The 20,361-nt window shown below is 39.9% G+C and overlaps 2 protein-coding genes across 4 annotated transcripts; both read right to left on the bottom strand.

Moving 5' to 3' along the window:
• Positions 1–546: 546 nt before the first annotated feature.
• LOC146473900 (uncharacterized) lies at positions 547–19,321 on the bottom strand. Of its 3 annotated transcripts, XM_085117963.1 has the most exons (12): positions 19,124–19,321; positions 16,729–17,903; positions 16,377–16,565; positions 15,978–16,127; positions 14,499–15,221; positions 13,029–13,748; positions 12,382–12,488; positions 11,486–11,696; positions 9,956–10,057; positions 6,088–6,444; positions 5,213–5,482; positions 547–4,396 (listed from the first exon to the last, which is right to left on the bottom strand). In XM_085117963.1, the coding sequence occupies exons 2-12, from the start codon at positions 17,900–17,902 to the stop codon at positions 3,948–3,950; spliced, it is 4,452 nt and encodes a 1,483-aa protein (XP_084974089.1). In that variant the 5' UTR covers position 17,903; positions 19,124–19,321; the 3' UTR covers positions 547–3,947. The 3 variants fall into 3 exon arrangements, with proteins under 3 accessions (XP_084974089.1, XP_084974090.1, XP_084974091.1); XM_085117964.1 differs by lacking the exon at positions 9,956–10,057; XM_085117965.1 differs by lacking the exons at positions 6,088–6,444; positions 9,956–10,057.
• Positions 6,440–9,825, bottom strand: LOC146473901 (uncharacterized). The gene is made up of 2 exons (XM_085117662.1): positions 9,746–9,825; positions 6,440–9,080 (listed from the first exon to the last, which is right to left on the bottom strand). Exons 1-2 carry the CDS (start codon positions 9,823–9,825, stop codon positions 7,772–7,774), a joined length of 1,389 nt encoding a protein of 462 aa, XP_084973788.1. The 3' UTR covers positions 6,440–7,771.
• Positions 19,322–20,361: the final 1,040 nt, after the last annotated feature.

Below are 20,361 nucleotides of genomic sequence, written 5' to 3'. Positions count from 1 at the left end.
GAATTTGGACAGTTGCGGTAACAAACTACAGAATCTCAAGAAAAAGGGCGAGCTTGTTGACCAAATGCTCACAGCACACCGTGATTATAAGTTGGTTGCCCGTGTGTACAGCGAGCCTGGAAAAGATGAACAAATTCAAGCAAAAGCGTATTTGGAAAAGTATCTACTGTATCATCCTGGAATATCACTCGTCAGTTACGACACGCGGTCGCAAAGCTGGCAGTTTATGGGTCACTTTGAAAGAAAATGGAAGTTTATTGTAAAGGGAGAAATTGATGGAAGAGTAAAAGATGTTATAATCATGTGAACAAACGGTACCAAATGTTCGTCAAATTTACAGTCCGTTTGGAAAGATGTTATAATGCAGTGTCATTAAGGCCTATTATGATTGAAATAAATGAAAAACAAATTTAAACTTGAAATATAGCTTATGGCAGTTGAATAATTTAGTGGAACCTTTAAGAAGGGTTTAGGGTAGGTCAAAACGAATTTTTCCAATTTTATCCAATACGAGTGAGATATTTATCGATCGATAGTTGGAATTTTTCTAACGTCATCTTCCAGTAATCTATTGTGACTCCATCATTCAAGGTAGCACGTTTGCGAGTAGACGTATCAACAGCTCGATCACTGTTACGGTATAGATTTAACGCCCATTTGCAAAGAGTTGACAAATTCCCCTTGTGGAAATGCAAGCGAAGATAAATTCTTGTTGTCATGAGACGTGTTTTAAGTCAGTAAATAGAGGGGTATTTTAAAGACGTAATCAAAATAGACCAATCGGAAGGCTAGATTTCCACATTCGATTCCTACACCACCTTACATGCCAACAAGCACTCAGGTCGAGGTTAGGAAAAGGATGACGTTTTTTAATGGGTTATGTATGCGTGAGGGTTCATTATCTTTCTGAAAACGTCATCAAGTCTAAAACATGTAAACAATATGGTCGCCCATTTCAGTAAAAGAAGTCTTCTTTCGACTTGTGGGTATGTGACGTCAAACGGATTGAGATGAGTAAATCCCCTCGCTACTGACATAGGAGCAGGTAATGGATTCTGATTGGGCCGTTGTTGTTGAAGACAATGAGAACAATAGAGGACAAAAATATCCCCTCTAGGAGAGAACAGAGTTTCATTTAGGTTCAATTAATTTATTCATTGCAATTTGTGACTACAATGAAGGACGCCAAGGTGCATGGGCAGAATGGTTGGTAAAAAACGTCATACCACAACGATAAGATGATGAATTTAACATAAATATATAGTCAAGAAGTGTTCTTGGGAAGTGAGATTTGCTGAAAGAGGGTCATCGATCGGGCGCGGTACCGGTGTTATATATTCCTATTTCTGGGCCCAGTTGTTCAAAGCCTGATGAAGCTAATTCCGGGTGGAGCGGTGAACTTTGATTCAAATTTCTTCACTGATCAATAATTACAAAATTTTCTAGTAAGACTCTTTTCTTTTATCAAATGTAACAGGATTTCTTCTGGAAACAATACCACATTCTTCATCATGGAGGGAAAAGATGTGCTTGAGTCCAAAGAGAAACACAAACGGTCGGTGGTACGGAACAATTCACTTCATTTCGCCTAACAGGGACATAATCACCCGCTAATGAAGTGATCGTTGATGACCTTATACGTTACATTGGCCACAAGCTAGTGAAGTAGTTTGGTGTCGTTCTATGTTCATCCTTGGGGGAGACGAGCTAATATGAACCATAAAGATATGTGTTGTTTAGACAAGTTTAACTGAGGGTACGCTTATTGAACCACTTAAGCTTGAAGCTGGAATTTCCATCTGAAACTGCATGGGTGAGGGGTTTTCAGGGATGGAAGAAAGCGCAATCATGTGTTAACCTCTTTCGTGCCATCTCAAGACATAAAAGAGAAAAATCGTGTAACTTAAACATACCATTAGGGAGGTACAATTTATTCCTTCGGGCACGCGAACGTCGGATTGCTAAATCCCGACAACACACCCAAAAAATAGATTAAAGTCAATCACCCTCCCCTTCCAGATTATTCATTTTCAAAAGACCCATTCAAGCTAAAAAGGTGGAAGAATATTTTTTTGTTGTAGTAATTCGGCTCCTCTTTATTTTCCTCCCTAGTATCAAGTGCCGGTCAAATGAACACATTCCGGTAACTAAACAGCCACTTGCATCTTCAAATTGTCTTCAGAAAATCGAAAGTTAACCGTAATATTAAATGTTTCGATGTGTCTTTGAATGAGCAGCCAACCAAACGTAATTTGTGCGATTTGCATTATCCGGGTGGCCGTTGTGACATTGTCCTTAAACTTCTCAACCTGGAGATTCCTGCACCTGTTCAAACCTTTCACCCTTTTAGTTCTAGTACTGACCATCATCCATCTTCTCTTTACAATATTATTACTTGCTTAAACATGTCGGTCATGAGAATAAACGGAATGATCACCAAGGGAAGGTCATGATGCCTTCAGTTGATATTAAAACAGATTCTCCCAACTCACACAATACGAAAAAAATAGAGGACAGTGAGGTGAATATATACTGGCTTGAAAAAAGGTTAACTTCGTTGAAAGATTAATAGGGCCTTAATGACAAGCTTTAACTTAAAAATTAAACCAGTTACTGGTATAAAATTCAAATTGATGCCTCTCAGAGAAGGTATACAAAACGACATATTGTCCCTGAAGCAGTACATAACAATCTTAAACAAAAACACTTTAAATCAGGTCACGGCAGTCATAGCCAAAACTTTAAGGGAATTGTGTGTTTTCTGATACTAGAATGTTATCACGGATGTCAGCCGACATCTAACTAAGAATCTAAATACAGAGACATTACTGAAAAGTCCTCAATAAACAAGAATAAACTTTTAAAATGATGATGTAAGCAGTTTTCTTCATGCAGTAGTTAAGAGAAATTATTTCTGTTCGAGCTAACTGAGCATTCTACTGCTGTTAAATTACAGCTAGAAATATCAACTAGGTAAGCATATCAGTAACTCATAAACACTGTTAAGATGAAAAACCGAACGGATAGGCTGTACCTTTATCTATTTTTTATGTGAAATTAGTTACAGAGGACCTATTCTACTTTTACAGCGGTGTTTCTTTCATTTTCTGTTTTGAAATTCTTACTTTTTTTATCTATTATTACTAAACCATTCGAAAGTTTTCGTTACAAAATGAACTGTCTTTTTTTTAACTTCAGACACTCTTTCTATTATTCCATATTCGACATTTCCCGTCGCTTTAACCGGAAATCGTAATATATAATCAACACCATAAGCGAACTCTCGATCGTGGACGATTTCCACATCAGCCTCAGCAATGTGACGATGCTCTTTAAGCAGATGTAATGCAAGGAGGTTTGGGACTTTAAAGTGCCCCTAACCCTTCAATTTGTTTTCTCGTGGTAGATTTCCATATCTTTCAAGAACTCATTTTCGAAAAAATTTTTGAGAAATATTGAATCCTTTTTATTTTACGAGCGCTAAAAGTTACTGAAATTTTTAAATTTTTGCGCCCTTTAAGCCCCGCTGGACAAATTTTTCTCTCGTGGGCTCATTAGGAACGAGCCAATGAGAAGCGTCCGATATTTGACACTTTCTTAGCTGTGACGAAAGAAAAGGACACCAGAAGGATTCAGAAGGATTCAGAAGGAATCTTATGCATGCTGATTCCTTTCTCTACATTTCGAGAGTTGCTGCATCCAAAAACCACACATTTTCCAACCATTTTCTCTGTTTACAATTGAAGCATTACCGCGAATCTTCGGATATTTTTGCACGATGTCCTTTTCTTACGTCACGCTCCACATTTGGCCGAGTGGGGGACTAATGCGAACGATAGGTGAAAATATCGACAAGACTGCCTTCACTTCTAGCGCTCGTAAAAAAAAAAGGATTCAATATTTCTCAAAATTTTTTTCGAAAATGAGTTCTTGAAAGATATGGAAATCTACCAAAAGAAAACAAATTGAAGGGTTAGGGGCACTTTAAATTCAGGCCATTGTTGTTCAATATCATCTGGGTCGTCAGATATTCTTCCATGGTGAAGTTTGCTTTTAAGCATAATTTGTTTTCCCATGGGCGCAAGTTGCCTCTGCATACCTGAAGTTGTGTTTCCTTCTGATGGCTGCATCACGTGATGTCGTGGTGTTTGTGCAAGGCAGTGTTGACCCTGTTCAACTTGGTAACTTCTCTGTGGGATTATCTGCCCCGCAGTTTTTGGTGAATTCAGAAACTGTGCCAAAACATCGGGCTCTACAGTCAGTTTTCCATTCTTTAGCCATGCAATAAATCCCTTGCTGTTTTCTTCGAAGATGCGCTCGATGTAACCATTGGCAATTGATGTTTCATTCGGTCGTAACGGGCAGGTTTCACAGACGAAAATGATGACTTTTTCGGCTGTGGAACAACAAAAACTTCAAGCGTAAGGTGTAATTTTACACAGCAATCAGGGATCACCCCACCTAACGTTGTTTTTCGAGATATAGAAAAAAGCAGTTCACGTGAAACATCCCGTTCAAATGATACCTTTTTTACAAAACAGTTTACTTTTATTTATTTTAATCACATATAAAGCTCTCCATCGCACCGCCCCAAAATATATACGTGACTTAATTACATTGAAGCCGAATTCCAGTTATGGTTTGAGATCTAACGCTAACTATAAGCTCAAACCACTGGCAGTTAAAACGTTGCTCACCCTCAGAGACCGAGCCTTCGCTACTGCGGCCCCTCGATTGTGGAATGGACTACCTCTGGAACTCAGGAAGGAACACAGTATTAACATTTAAACGGAAACTTAAGACTCTCCTTTTTAAAAGAGCATATCTCACTTAGTCCTTTAGAATAACTTAACTATTTTTTATGCTTTTACAGTTTACCTTTTAACACTTTATATATTGTTTAATTAATACCATTTGTAAAACGCATTTGAAAACTTTAGTTGAATTTGCGCTTAAGAAATGATGATGATGATGATGATGATGATGATTATTATTATTATATTATTATTATTATATTATTATTGCGTGTTATGCATACTAATCAGGAGAAGATTTTATCGGGTTTCAAAACCATTGCACGTGATGTTCTATCGACCATTTGATAGGTCAAAGGGCTTATGAATTATTAATGAGTTTTTGGATGATCCTTAAACTATACTATAACTGTATGGGCTTTCACGCGAAGACTGGATGATTTGTTAAGTTATCTTACCAACTCTATCCATTGCTGTTTTGAGAAGTTCTTCATATTCCATCTTTCTTTCAGGTAGGTTTTCATAAGCATCTGTCACTGTCTCTGCACCCACCACCAACACACAGAATCTGAACACGTTTTCTCTTAAATACCTCTCAATTTTAGCGGGTGTAAGGTTTTTTACTTGCGGATTTTCTGAAAGGTTAAGCTTAGGTCGAATTTCTCCAAAAACGTGCAACACAGACTGCATTGACTCCTCTGACACATTGCAGCCAAAAATGGCTATGTCTAGAAAAAAAAGAAGAAGAACTAAATTTAGTTTTTAATTAATTTTCATGAAATTCACAGAAAATCTAGAAACTTTTTACAATACAGGGCCACTCTAAAAGTGTTAGGGTTCAAGATCGCCCGCGGTCCCACAATGAACATGCAATAACAATAAAGATACTACTGGCTATGAAATACACTACTTCCAATAATTGAAAAACTTAACTTAACAATATAATTACTGTAGTTGCCTTCAGAGGTATTTATGTAGGTGCACAATATAGTTCCTCGGTATCGGAATAACAGTATGATGTACACGACTACAACACTCGAAGAAGGTCTGACCCCCGTTAACCCAAACCGAAACTTGATAACCGTCAGCTTTCATTGGTCAACGTACTTTTAGATTTGCTAGCTGAGTTTTTTTTAAACGCACTACCTGCAAATGTTACCTTCCCTCCTTCAAAACCCTGTGTTGGTTTTTGCGTTATTTTTCTGTTGTTCTTTCGGCAAGGATTTCTCTTAACTGTTTCCCTGTGGATATCAGCCTCAAGTAATTGCAGCTGTAAATTTGATGACATCAAGGAGATGTCTTTGGAAAAAGATAATCAGCATAATTCTCTAACCTTTTTGTTCCATGGTTTTCTCAGCGGTTGTCGAGCTTGTTTCCTTACTCTTGATTTCTTGGTCTCTGATGCCGGGAGTAACATGGCATCGCATATCATGGAATTTGTCTTCAACACTTGGACTTTCTGGTAAGAAACTTTGACGCTTCGTAGGCGTTACCATATCGGCAGTGGCCCTTGACGATGGCGTCGTTGGAGGTTTTGGGAGAAGATTTCTCCTCGGCTGATGTTCAAACTTCTGCCCTTTCTTTCTTGAACCGAAGAAACGTTGCAGTGCTTCCTCTTGAAATGGTCTGCGCTTTTGGTTCCAAGAAGAGATGAGGCCCTTCCTTCCATCCATGTTTTTTCCGCTAAACTCTGTACGAGGAAAAAGAAAGAAATGAGGAAAGAGGAGAATGAGGTAAAAGAAAAAATATACTACTACTACTACTACTACTACTACCACTACCACTACCACTACCACCACTGCCACTGCCACTGCCACTGCCACCGCCACCGCCACCGCCACCGCCACCGCCACTACTACTACTACTACTACTACTACTACTACTACTACTACTACACTACTACTACTACTACTGCTACTACTACTACTACTACTACTACTACTACTACTACTACTACTACTACTACTACTACTACTACTACTACTACTACTACTACTACTACAGTAAAAACCCGCAGTAAAAACCCGCATACAAGAACATGTGGATGAAGAACTTTGGTAAAAAAGGAGCATATATATATATATATATAAGAACACATTCAGCCTTATTCCACTACAAAAACATTTTGTTATTTTGGCTTCTCTGTTTTGGTAACAGTTTTGAAATACACCCGGTATTAACTGTCTATCGGTATATGGCGCGTACGAATGACGTAAACAACGCAGAAAACCAGTTAAATGTCTTTAATTTGATTGGATAAAATGAAAAGATAAATGACAAGTAATTGGCATGCTAAAAACTTGTTTTCGAGCTTGTATCGTTTCAAAACCTATTCTTCGTCCAGTCCGGCCATTGTTGCTCCTTTTTTTGCCTTTTCCATCCGTATTCGCTCTGTTGTAAACCGGTCAAACCGGGACACTACAGTGTATTACGGTCTCATATTTTGCCCGTTCTCTTGACCTTATTTGGTTAAATGACATAATAGTGGAATAATAAATGCTAGTAATTTCACTTGCTGTGTATAGCAAATGTACAACAACTGCCTGGTTGATAACAGATGGCTCTGCCGATGTATAGATCTCATCCCAAGTGCACATTTAACAAAGTCTGATGTTGTCATTTATTTTTTTAAAATAAGGCTTCAGATTTAAGAAACTAGAGATAGGTACACTTTGATTGGAATTAATTTTAATTAATAATTTTTATCATAAAAGATTTTATTAATCAAAACCTTGTGTTACACACGATTCCGTCTTATGGTCACGTGCTGATCGCAAACGACAACCTCCACGTGACCAAGCCCCCATAGTTCTAATCCCTGAGGAAGACTAGCGGATGCCAGTCGAAAGCTCGGTTGTGCAATTTATTTTCTAATGTTGTGTGCCTCAAGTTTAATTTTCTCTCAAAGTTATGTATTTAATCATAGTTAGTAAATCCCTTACATTCTTTTATAAGTAAAAATTAAGAACACTTAAGAACACTTTCAGGCTGATTTCACCTAAAATACCCAATGTATATCAACCCAACAGCCTGAACCCCGAAAATGGGTGTTCTTGTATGCAAGTTTTTACTCTACCACCACTGCCACTGCCACTGCTACTGCCTCTACCACTACCACTGTCTCTACCACTACCACTGCCACTGCCACTACCACTACCATTACTACTGCCTCTACCACTACCACTGCCACTGCCACTTCCACTGCCACTACCACTACAACTGCCACTACCACTACCACTACCCCTGCCACTACTACTGCCTCTACCACTACCACTACCACTACCACTGCCACTACTACTGCCTCTACCACTACCACTACCACTACCACTGCCACTACTACTGCCTCTACCACTACCACTACCACCGCCACTACTACTGCCTCTACCACTACCACTGCCACTGCCACTACCACTACAACTGCCACTACCACTACCCCTGCCACTACTACTGCCTCTACCACTACCACTACCACTACCACTACCACTACCACTACCACTACCACTACTACTGCCTCTACCACTACCACTGCCACTGCCACTGCCACCGCCACTTCCACTGCCACTACCACTACAACTGCCACTACCACTACCACTACCACTACCCCTGCCACTACTACTGCCTCTACCACTACCACTACCACTACCACTACCACTACCAATACTACTGCCTCTACCACTACCACTACCACTGCCACTTCCACTGCCACTACCACTACAACTGCCACTACCACTACCACTACCACTACCACTACCCCTGCCACTACTACTGCCTCTACCACTACCACTACCACTAGCACTGCCACTAGCACTGCCACTACTACTGCCACTACCACTGCCACTACCACAACCCCTGCCACTACTACTGTCTCTACCACTACCACTACCACTACCACTGCCACTACTACTGCCTCTACCACTACCACTACCACTACCACTACCACTACCACCACCACTACCACTACCACTACCACTACCACTCCTACTACTACTACTACTACTTCTACTACTACTACTACCACTACCACTACCACTACCACTACCACTACCACTACCACCAACACCAACACCAACACCACTACCACTACCACTACCACTACCACTACCACTACCACTACCACTACCACTACTACTACTACTACTACTACTACTACTACTACTACTACTACTACTACTATTACTACCACTTTCAATACTACTACTGCCACTACCACTATTACAACCACTACCAAAAATACTACCACTACCAATGCTACCACTACTACTACCACTACCACTACCACGACCACTATTACTACCCCTTCCACTACCTTTACTACTACAACTACCACTACCATTACTAATACACTTCCACTACAACTACCACTGCTACTATTACTACAACACTGGCCACGTTTGTGACAAAATAGCATCCACTTCACTAACACAAGAATATCTGCATTTTAGCATACCTCAGTGACCGACTATCGCGTAACGCGCAATCTGATTGGCTACACAAGTGCCGTCTATCGATCGATAGACGGCAGTTTGTCAGAGCGCGCGCGATTTAGCATGCATCATTGCACAAATATACCAAAATTTATGAAATAAAAGATTTTTTTGCTTGATAGATCGACCACTGAGGTATGCTAAAACAATTAGACGGCTCGCTCTCGGTTTCTATCGTCTTTGATAGTTGGCTCGGGGCTTCGCCCCTCGCCAACTATCAGCCGATAGAAACCTCGAGCTCGCCGTCTAATTGTTAATTAGTCTTGATTTCTCTCCAAGTTTGGTTTTCTCTCGACGCTTTCTCTGGTCAGTTGATCAAAGTATGTAAAGCAGGAGAGTTTGCTCCTTATTAATACAAAGGGGACATGGAGTTTTCGTAAGTACTCTGTAAAGGACCGTACTTTAATACAGTATGGGCATTTCATATTAGCCATGATATTTTGATGGGTAGAGGGGCGGGGGAGGGGTAAATGACTTGCGCTTCCTTTGATACTTCCTTCATTTTACATTTTAATTAATCTAATGCGCTTTTCATGGGTTAGGTCCATTCCTTGCCCCGGAATGGTTTTGTTGCTTATCGTGGACATTTTAGTAAGAGGTAAGTTGTGTTGTTACGGTTTTGTTCCCTTCAACCAATCTTCGACGGAATCAGAGCTTCTAGGTTCGATCGTAAATTGAAAAGGTGAATGCTTCGGCATGGCTTTGACCGGCGAATACCTCGTTCTTTGCTTAAAGATGGCTTCGCCTTTTGTCTTTCCACTTTTTGATCGTGAGAAGAGAGAGATTCGGCTTTCACATGACATCCAGTGACTGTCAGATCTGGTAAAATATTAACAAAACCATTTCACACACAGCAATAAAAATGAGACGGCTGATGATTGTATCAGTACCGTGATAACATTAGCACACCAACTTGTTGCCCAACTATGTTTCCCCGTGAAGAATTGTTCAAGCAAACAAGCTGAAAAACATGTCTTTAAAATCATATGTGATTTAGCTAAGTTACTTCTTATAATGAGAGTCGACGAAAATAATCATAATGATTTGGGTTCGTTTAATTTCTCAGACTTAAATTCGCGAAGAACAGTTTACTTTCTGCAGCCTGTTTGCTCTTCTTTTACCTTTACTTTGGGTTTCTCATTTTAAAAACCCTGCTTCATGTTGCAACTTCATGCAACGTACTGGCCTGAGTTTACTGAAGAGCCTTACCAGTTGGTTACCAGTTTTCTCTGTCAAATTCCGCGCGGACTACTTGAAAAATTACGGTTATATGCATAGAAATCAGAAAGACGGCTTCACGTTCCAAGCACAACAACGTCCCTCTTATTTCAACAGAAAGTGTTTAATCTAGTATCTCAAGTATACAATTTATGGCTTTAAAAGATTTGAAACACTAGGGAATTATTCGACAAGGATTTTTTTCTAATAAAAACCCTTTAGACCGTATCCATTTCCCCATCTCCCAGCTAAATGCCAGGTGAACATCTTTGAAAGAGGACCAATCAACAAAGCCATGCTGAAACCCTATACACCAAAACAATAAGAAGGGAAATTTGCAAGCTGAGCAAAAAAAAAGAACAAAAAACAACAAACAAACAAATAAATAAATATATAAAAATATATGATAATCTAGCTGGATTTGCAAGAGCATACTCCTGGAAATTGGGCTCATTTTGAGACTTTCTAGGCTGAAGGAATATGCTTGTCGATAACAAGACTTCAATAAGGGCTCATCGTCGTTTTTGACGTTTAGCCATCGCTCAACGTTTCAGTATGACAATTCAACGAAACGACAGAGTACTTAAGCTGTTTTAAATGTTGCATCCTTCTCGATGCGTTGTTAACTAAAATTTGTCCTTATTTTCGTTTCAAATGTCCACCTATTAAGAGAGATGCCTCCAATACAAAAGCATTGTTGCACATGTAACGATTTTTAGCTTTAAATAAGGTCTGTTGGGATCTAAACAGAAAATGTTGGGCAACTAGGCATTTTTTAAAATTTTTTTCAGGTACCACAATTCGAAAACCCTTTAAACCACATAGCTACGTATGGCATTTTCGCCCAAATTGAAGCTTAATTGTCTCCGAAAAATGTTTGTTTACCCCTAATTTTCATTAACCGCGTAAAAATATCTCTGTTTTAGAAGACATCATTCCTTAGACCCTTGACCATTCCGAGAGACGCAGAACGTCCGCGCAGTAGTAAAAGCAGGCATTGCCCTCAGAAGCGAACATGCTGTGACTTACTTGGAACATCCTCGCGCTTGACATCAATGAAATTGTTTGACGTATCGATATGTTCCTCTGTTTTCTGCTGTTCGCCATGCCGCTCAGTCCTAGGAAACTGTGCTCTGTCAGTTTGAAAGGGATAATGCACAGAATCGTTTTCTCGGTCACGTCTGGTCTGGGTATTTTGCCCCTCGTCTGTTTGTGCTTTGTTGCCGAGAGAATTCATTTCCTCACGCAGTTTAAGGCCTGGGTTTGAAGGGTGTTCAGAAATTATGAATGATCCCCTATATCTTCGGTTTGTCTGCCTAGAACAGCATGAAATTTTCCCTGAATATTAAACTTGATGTTTTCTTTTGCCTTAACGTATAATTTTGATCACGTGACACATCACGTGACCAAAAAATGGGAATTTCGTAAATCGGCGATATGGCGGCGAATTTTCTTTATAAAGATAACTGAATTAGTGTTTCCGAAGCAGATTTTAAATATTTAACTTTCTACGTTTGGAATGACTGTCCTTAAGTTTTTAAATTGGAGAAATTAACGATCAAAGGTTAAATTGTGGACTAAAAAATGACCTTTGCCCTGATAATTTTTTTCTGGAGAACAATGGACGATCATTCCAAACGTGAAGGGATGGAGATATTTAATCTTTATTAGAAACGCCTTTTTGTTTGATGTTATCTCTTAAAACCGTCGCCTACCTGTCAAATCTTTGCTTTTTTCACAAAAATGATCACGTGACATGTCACGTGATCTATAGCACTACTTATTATGCTTAGAAATTTTCAGAATGATGAGATCTTTTTATCTTCCAAATTTCAGTTCAGTGCCATTGAATTTGTTAAAGTTATCTAGAATAAACCATTTTTCCTCTTAAAAGCCCTTGACCCAGGCCTTAAACTGCTTGAGTCAGTCTTGACGTCTGTCTCATCATTCGTAGTGCTTCCTTGAGGTTCGACTGACTGAAATTGCTGGAAGCCAACACCTTCCAGTCTTAGTGGATCACTTGATGGCTGATCTGGTTGGTACAGACAAGTAAAACTAGCATGAGATTATATATCATTAGAGACTTCATCTTTGGCGAATAAACTAGTGTTCCTTTAAATGTTATTTAGGCTCGCATAGCTTGGATGACTAATGTTGAAGTGCGGGGCTTGGTAATTAACTTAACTGCATTTTATGTTTGACTTGTAATTTGGTTGTCAGTATTCCGAGGAATAGGACTTCTCATTCGTATTTAGCTCAAGCTGGAAGTTTTTTGAAGCAAAGACTATTTTCAGTTTCTTTTAAATTGCACAAAGCACGATAAAGGTGAAGTCCGAACATTAACGTTTACCTTTTGAAGACTTACTGTAAATATTAAGAGATTTAAATGATATGTCAAAGCATCCGCTATTGTGCAGTGATCATCCCAATAGCGATTAACATTTAAACATTTCTGAGGGTTCCTTTACCCTGTTTTTCTTTTTTCTCGTTGCTTCATCAAACCGAAATGGATCTTTTTCTCGATTTTGATTAAGGCACTAGCTTTGAGATTCAGACCATTAGCACGGCTTACTCGGTATTTGAGAGTGGTCGTCTGATGTGTCAATGTCTTCCTCTGTTTCTTGTTTCTTGTGAGATGATGTCACAAATTCAAAGTTTTCAGGTTGTGTTTCGTCAGTTTGAAACTGAGCAGGCGGCACAGAATCCTTGTTTTGGTCACTTCTGGCTCGGGTATTTTGCTCCTTAGATGTTTGTGCTTCGATTTCCAGGGAAGTTTTACCAGTCTTGACATTTCCATCGTTTGTACTGCTATCCGATTGCAGAGTATGAAGCAAATAATCTTTTTCTTGGGCACTTCTGGCTCGGGTATTCAGCTCCTTGGATGTTTGTGTTTCTATGTCCAATGAATTTATCTCAGCCTTGGCATCTCCATAAGTTGAACTGCTATCCGTTTGAAGGGCGTGGTGTTCAGAATCGTTTTGTTTATCACATCTGGTTTCGGTGTTTTGCCCGTCAGAAGTTCTCGTTTTGATGTCAAAGGAATTTCTCACATTCTTGGTATCTGCGGCAGTCGTAAGGCTTTTCCCCTGAAGAGGTTCATGCACAGAATCTTTTTCTTGGTCACGACGGGATTGGGTATTTTGCCCCTCCAATGTTTGTGTTTCCATGGTGTCAAGGGATTTTCTTTCCGTTTTACCATCCAGATCAGTCGCACTGCTTCCGTGAGGTTCGATTGACTGGAAATCTTGGAAACCAACATCTTCCGGTTTTAGTGGATCTCTTGAGAGCTGATCTGGTTCGTACAGATAAACAAAACTGGTTTGAGATTTGACATAGCCTAAACCTTTGAAGAGATAATGTCCCTAATTAAATAAGGAAAGTCAGGGACATTATCTGAAAAACAAGACTCAAACGCCCGACAGTATCGGTGGCAAAGGCTGCGTGTATTTTGACACCTCTCTGATTTTGAATTTTGAATGACATTGCGATCTCCATGAGAGACTTGCACGGCAACAGATTTCCTGAATCGGGTTGAGTAATCGCGCAAGACATTATAGCGTCTAAACCGGCCTTAAGTATGTTATTCAAAGCACGGCGTTGGTTACAGTGGTTACATGGAAGAGAACTGAAAAGGACAAAAACTAAAAGTAGCCAATACAAAAACAATGCAACTACAAGAAACTCTTACAAATAAGCGAGCAAAGAAACGAACGTGCCTTTTACATGGTTCTCATTTGAAACATGGTGCTGCTGGAAATTTGAAGAAGTTATCGAGCAAACGCCAACATTTTGACGACTTACTGTAACTATTAAGGGATTTCAATATGAGGTAGTCTGGTAAAAAGGGAAACAGAATTTCAATGAAAGAGCGCCCACTTCTGTGCGGTGATTTATGGCTGCAAAATATCGGTTAACATTGAAACGTTTCTGACGGGTTCTTTCACTCCATCTTTCTTTTTCCTTGATATTTTATCAACTGAAATGGAGCTTCTTCCCATTTTAAGTCAGTAGCTCTGAGATTCAGACGATCAGCAAGACTTACCTGGTAATTGAACGTAGTCGTCTGACGTGTTAATGTGTTCCTCTGTTTCTTGTTTCTCGTGAGATGATGTCACGAATTCAAGTCTTTCAGGTTGTGTTTCGTCAGTTTGAAACTGAGCAGGCCGCACATAATCCTTGTCTTGGTCACGTCTAGTTTGGGTGTTTTGCCCCTTAGATGTTTTCGTTTTTATGTCAAAGGAATTTTTGTCAGTCTTGGCATCTCCATTAGTTGTGCTGCTTTCCGATTGCAGAGTATGAAGCAAAGCATCTTTTTCTTGGTCACTTTTGGCTCGGGTGTTTTGCTCCTTAGATGCTTGTGCTTTGATGTCCGAGGAATGTTTCTCAGTCTTGACATCTCCATCAGTTGTGCTGCTTTCCGTTTGAAGAGCGTGGTGTTCAGAATCCTTTTGTTTATCACACCTGGTTTCGGTGTTTTGCCCTGTCCGAAGTTCTCGTTTTGATGTCAAAGGAATTTCTCTCAGTCTTGGTATCTTCGGCAGTCGTTCGGCTTTCCCCCTGAAGAGCGGATCATGCACAGAATCTTTTTCTTGGTCACGACTGGGTTGGTTATTGTGCTCCTCCGATGTTTGCGTTTTCATGATGTCAAGCGATTTTCTTTCCGTTTTACCAATTCCAACGGTCGTACTGCTTCCGTGAGGTTCGATTGACTGGAAATGCTGGAAACCAACATCTTCCGTTTTTAGTAGATCACTTGAGAGCTGATCTAGTCCGTACAGATAAATACAACTGGTATGAGACTAGGCAAACACTAAATAATTTAATCTTTAAATAAGGACAGTCATGGGCATTATCTGAAATACAAAACTTAAACGCCCGACGGTGTCGAAGAGCGAAGTCTGCGTGCATTTTGACACCTCTTTGATTTGAATGTTGAATGACATTGGGATCTTCAAGAGAAACGTGCAATGCAACAGATTTGTTGAATCGGGCTGACTAACCGGGCAAGACATTATAGCGTGTAAACCGGCCTAAAATATGTTATTTAAAGCACGGCGTTGTTTACACGGAAGAAAAAGAGGACAAAAATATGAAAGAAGGTAATACTAAGACAATACAACTACAAGAAACTCCAAAAAATGTTAGCAAATATTTCCTGCAAATAACTTGTCCTTTTTATTTCGAAAACCGTACACTAGAATCAGAGGTTACAAAACGCATTTCAGGTCCTTCAAATTATTTCCAGGATTGCTCAAAAGCGGAGGTTTTTTCTTGGAGGTTACTTCTCCTTTGTTCTCGCCCATGGTTGATCATAAATCATTGCTGTTTCTCTTGTGGTTACTGACCAACGGTCCTGTTTACGACTAGTTATGACATGACAGAAATGGTGTTGATACATCATCTAGAAGACTACCAAAACCTTTATAGAACTTGTTAGGGCACCTTTAGTGCTAATCAAATCACACCGTAAGCAAAATCAAAAGAAGAAAACGAACGAAATAAAAGCAGAAAAAAACCCTGCCTTTAACAGGGTTTTCGTTTGAAACATGGTGCTGCTGGAACATTGAAGAAGTTACTGACTGCTCGTCTTTCACCTTCAATTCCAGTTTCGCACCCGACACTTCGCCGCTCTTCTGGAAGGGACGCGCTTCGGTTGACTCTTGCCCACTCCCTAAAAGAGAAGTGGCAATAATGATGGTGATAATGATGGCAATAAGAATAACAGTAATAACAATAACTATGAGGAAAAAACCCCCAATAACTATGACAATGAAAATGACGATGTTGATGACGATGGAAATATAAAGAATGAAGGTAATTATGCTTTCTAAATAATAATATAACGCAATACGGTTGAAGAAGAAGAAAATTCTACCCTGTCATAAAAATGCCAAAGCTTAAGTTACAAATAGGGAAATACCTTTGACGAAAAAGCAAGAAAAACACGTGCAAATTCCACGATTACTTGTGGATCCACGTCCTTTCCTTGAAGATGGTTTCTCCTTTTGTTTCACTCCTTGTTTATCGTAAGGAGTTGTTACAGGAGCAAGGTTAACTCCCTCCAATTGCTGACCAACAGTCCTGTCCAAAGGACCACTTCTGGGCTGATCTAGTTTAATGTAAAAAAATAAATAAATAGCACATTGCTTGAATGACCACCAATCAATAAAATCAATGGAAACGCCATCTTAGAATTTATTCAACCAAAAAGGAAAACCAAGAACATTTCGCTGAAACGAACGTCTTATAAAATATGTTCAGAAAACACTTACCGTCGACAAAACCTAACATCAGCTGCACCAGATCATAACACTGCCTCCCCCAGCTGAACATCTCTGCGTAGCGAGTCCTTAGCCCTTGACACTCCTGATTTGCTCTTTCATTGCCTTTCTGTCGAACATTTTTGATGGCCGCTGCCCAGCATTCTGGATCTTCGGAATCTACAATGAAAGATGATCCAAAAGGCAATTCTTGTATAGCTTCTCCGAATCCACTGTTTTGACTAACAAGGAATGGCAGACCAGCAGATAAGGCTTCCAAAGCTGCTAACCCAAATCCTTCAGTTCTGGAAGGAATAATGACAAGATTCGCCGCACACAGAAGTTTAGGTAGACGTTCACGGTCATGATACCTGTATACAGTCAGCTGACGTCGGGACAAGCCTTGCTCCAGTAACCAGTTTGCTACTTGGGTTTCGCTTCCTTCCCGTGCACCTACAAACGTCAGATGGTAACTGTGATCATTCAGCTTGGCAACTGCTTGAGCAGCGATGTCGAATCCTTTAAGTTGGAAATCTTCACAGTCACCACGTCCGAAAACCAGGATACGAAACTTGCTTTTTTGAGTGGACAACTTTGACGAAGATAATTCTGTAAAAATACCTGGGGTAAGGTTATAAACTTCTTTCCCGCAAGAACTGAGCTGGGCGGTGTAGGATTCCGTTAGTTTGGGTCTAACTGCTGCAACAAGATCAGCTCTTTCACACAATCTAAGCTCATTCCATTGTTTTTCTTCACCTTTCGGTATGGCGTCGGGGTAATTTTTGTACATTGCAAGTTCATCAGGAGCCGTATGTACAACTTGCAGCCATTTACAATTGTGGGAGTTCCTTATTATCTGCACATGCTTTCCGAGTACAACACCATGGCCAACAACAAAATCAATGACGAGATCTCTCGGTGGAAACGCCAACAAATAAGCTTCGTCATAACAGGGAAGCTCTTCTGCCTCGAGAATTCTTACATTGTGATTACCAGCTACTTTCTTGTCCGTCTCAGAACATTTTGGTACAAAAAAAGTGACCAACACATTGGGGCGTTTGGCAAATTGTATGGCCAGCTCTCTATTCAGGGTTGACAGACCACCTTTGGAAGATTTCCATTCGCTTGCCAAAAATATAACACGCAATGGTCTATTAGCCGACATGGTGTTAATGCTCCAGAACATTCTGCAAAAACAACAGCAACAATAACTATAGCAAAATTGACATTTTCGCGAGCTCCTCTTGTCCACCATTTTACAACTTAGTTAACTATATTTTCATCTTCCAAGTAATAAAAGGGAACCAATTTTAGGTCGAAAGGTTACAGGGTAGTCTTTTACTTCAAAAACAAAACAAAAGATACGTTAATTGTGGCGAAAACCGGTGGTACTTCATCACCGAAAATTATAGATGAAAATTACACGGGAAATCGTGAAATACCCATGAAATATTGATTTCCTTGTGTTCGACCTTGGTCGAGCTGGTCGATCTGGATTTAAGCTAGCGCGTAGACTATTCCTACGTTCAAGTTTAAACGCGATCCTTTTGAAGTACAGCAAGTACTTCAAAGTCTTTTTGTCAGGCTTTCTTCCCGGAAGAGCACCTCGTAGTCCATGTTTTAGTTATTTAATTTTAAATCGTAACGGTCTCTTTTCGTGTGTAAATCCCACCCAATCCAACTCAAATGACACCAAAACACAGGCAAATGAATACAAATCATTGTCTCTTTACGTATGGGTCCTTGAACGTTCAGTTGATGAAAATGGTGGAATCGTATTCCGCAATCCCTCAGTCCTGCTAAAATGTTATCACTGTTCAATTGTTATTCTGGTATCCTTGAAATAGAAATACAGGTAATTCGGCCAAGAACGATTGTATTTGTTTCATGGAGCCATGAAACAGGTCCAGCTTTTGAAGAGATATTTTGTGAACTGACACATCTTAACAAGGTTAGTAGTAATTGGTTCTTCTACACGACGTCTAGTACATCTAATTTGCTAATGAACACTGAACACTGTCAGTCACCGAGCCATCACTGAGAACCATGGCTACCTGAATGAAATATCGTTGTTTTGAATGCGAACTCGTATTCTCGAACCCACCGATGTGTATTATAGCGCCGTCTAGAAGACACAAACCTTTTGCGATAATCGAAGGAGAAACTTAACAATATAAGGTTGTACTACGTTGCAGTTAGATATCCAACTGCATTTAAACCTATGATTGTTTGATTCGGTCGGTCAATGAAGGTCTTAGCAACATGGCACTGCTTTTTAAAGCGTTGTTAACTGAAATGTATGCATTGGGGAATGAAAGCACGATGATTCCAATCCTTTTACATAAAAATTATTCAGACAAAGGAAAATAAACACTCCAGCAAATGACATCAATCCGCATAAACTTACCATCAGTAGTTTACCTCGACTGCAAAAGCGGAAGTTGTCGTTCTATTATCATCGGACTGATAGCCGGTAAAACCAAGATATCTCGAGAGTGAACAGGGAGAATACTGAGCTACGTTAAAGCATAAATGAGCCAGGAAAACGTCGTCCAAATTTCGTGGCGATCGTTCAAGACGGACAAAAGTTTCTCCCTCAAATTGGAAGCACAATGTGTTATTGAAGCGAACAAAGGCGTCTGGGTACGCATACCAAAAGTCACGCCACATTAAGGTTATAAAAACATTTGCTCACGAAATGTGTCAATCACACCAAATTGTAACTCCGTCACGGTTCTAAATTAAACCAGGGAGTCAAAGCGTTTCAGAAATGATGGCCAAATTCAAGCGGCTGTCTAAAACCCATCGACACGCGGTTCAAATGTTGAACTGCCGTTTAAAACGTGAGTCTTTATTTTGAACAAGATGCCCCTCTAATGTAGCCTCCCACGCAGTCGTTTTTAGGGGACTCGAATTACCTCCTCCCCACAAACGCCTGCTTACCCAAGCGCCACATTCCTTTCCCATTGTTTTAATCCCCAGTACCCTAGCCAATCACCATTGAGGCATTGTCTAATGATATCAAATCAAATTGCTGTTTACAATGGCCGCTTCCGTTTCCCGCGAGCTTCAGTACAGTCTCTGGTACAGTCTTGAGAGATGCGGGAGTTAAGTTCGAATATAGATATTTTTTCACTTCTGGAATGGCTGGTCATGGCTGAAACGCCAAAACAAATTTCGAATGTGAATACAAGCGCTTCTTGTGCATCGTTTTGACAACGTTATCTGCCAAGAGAGTCAATTTAAATCTTCGGGAAAGTGTAACCGATCTTCCCCGCCTGATCGAGTTGACATTCGGGTGCGGAAACTCTGGAGCAGATTTGTTTGTTTGTACGAAGTGCTACGAGAGACTTTATAATACTCGATTCGAGAGAGCAAACAGGAATGCAGAAGGTATCAAGGGGAGATCTGCAGTATTTATCAGTCCATTAAAGACTATTAAATGCAATGTTAAACGACAAAGAGCCGATCAACTTGTGGTCCTTGTGGAAAATGACGTATATGCCCCCGAACGAATTGCAACAACAAAGCGAGTTTCAACTGCAAAATCTTTAAACTTTACCGACATATCGGTTAATATATCGGTTTCCTCCACACCGACAAGGTCGACAAGATTGAAGGCAAAGCTTGATAAATATTATTGAA

The sequence above is a fragment of the Pavona decussata genome, unplaced genomic scaffold (assembly GCF_977016875.1).
Source record: "Pavona decussata unplaced genomic scaffold, jaPavDecu1.1 SCAFFOLD_92, whole genome shotgun sequence".
NCBI classification, from domain to species: domain Eukaryota; kingdom Metazoa; phylum Cnidaria; class Anthozoa; order Scleractinia; family Agariciidae; genus Pavona; species Pavona decussata.
The sequence above is the reverse complement of the archived record's forward strand: the minus strand, read 5'-3'. Positions and strand labels throughout refer to the sequence as shown.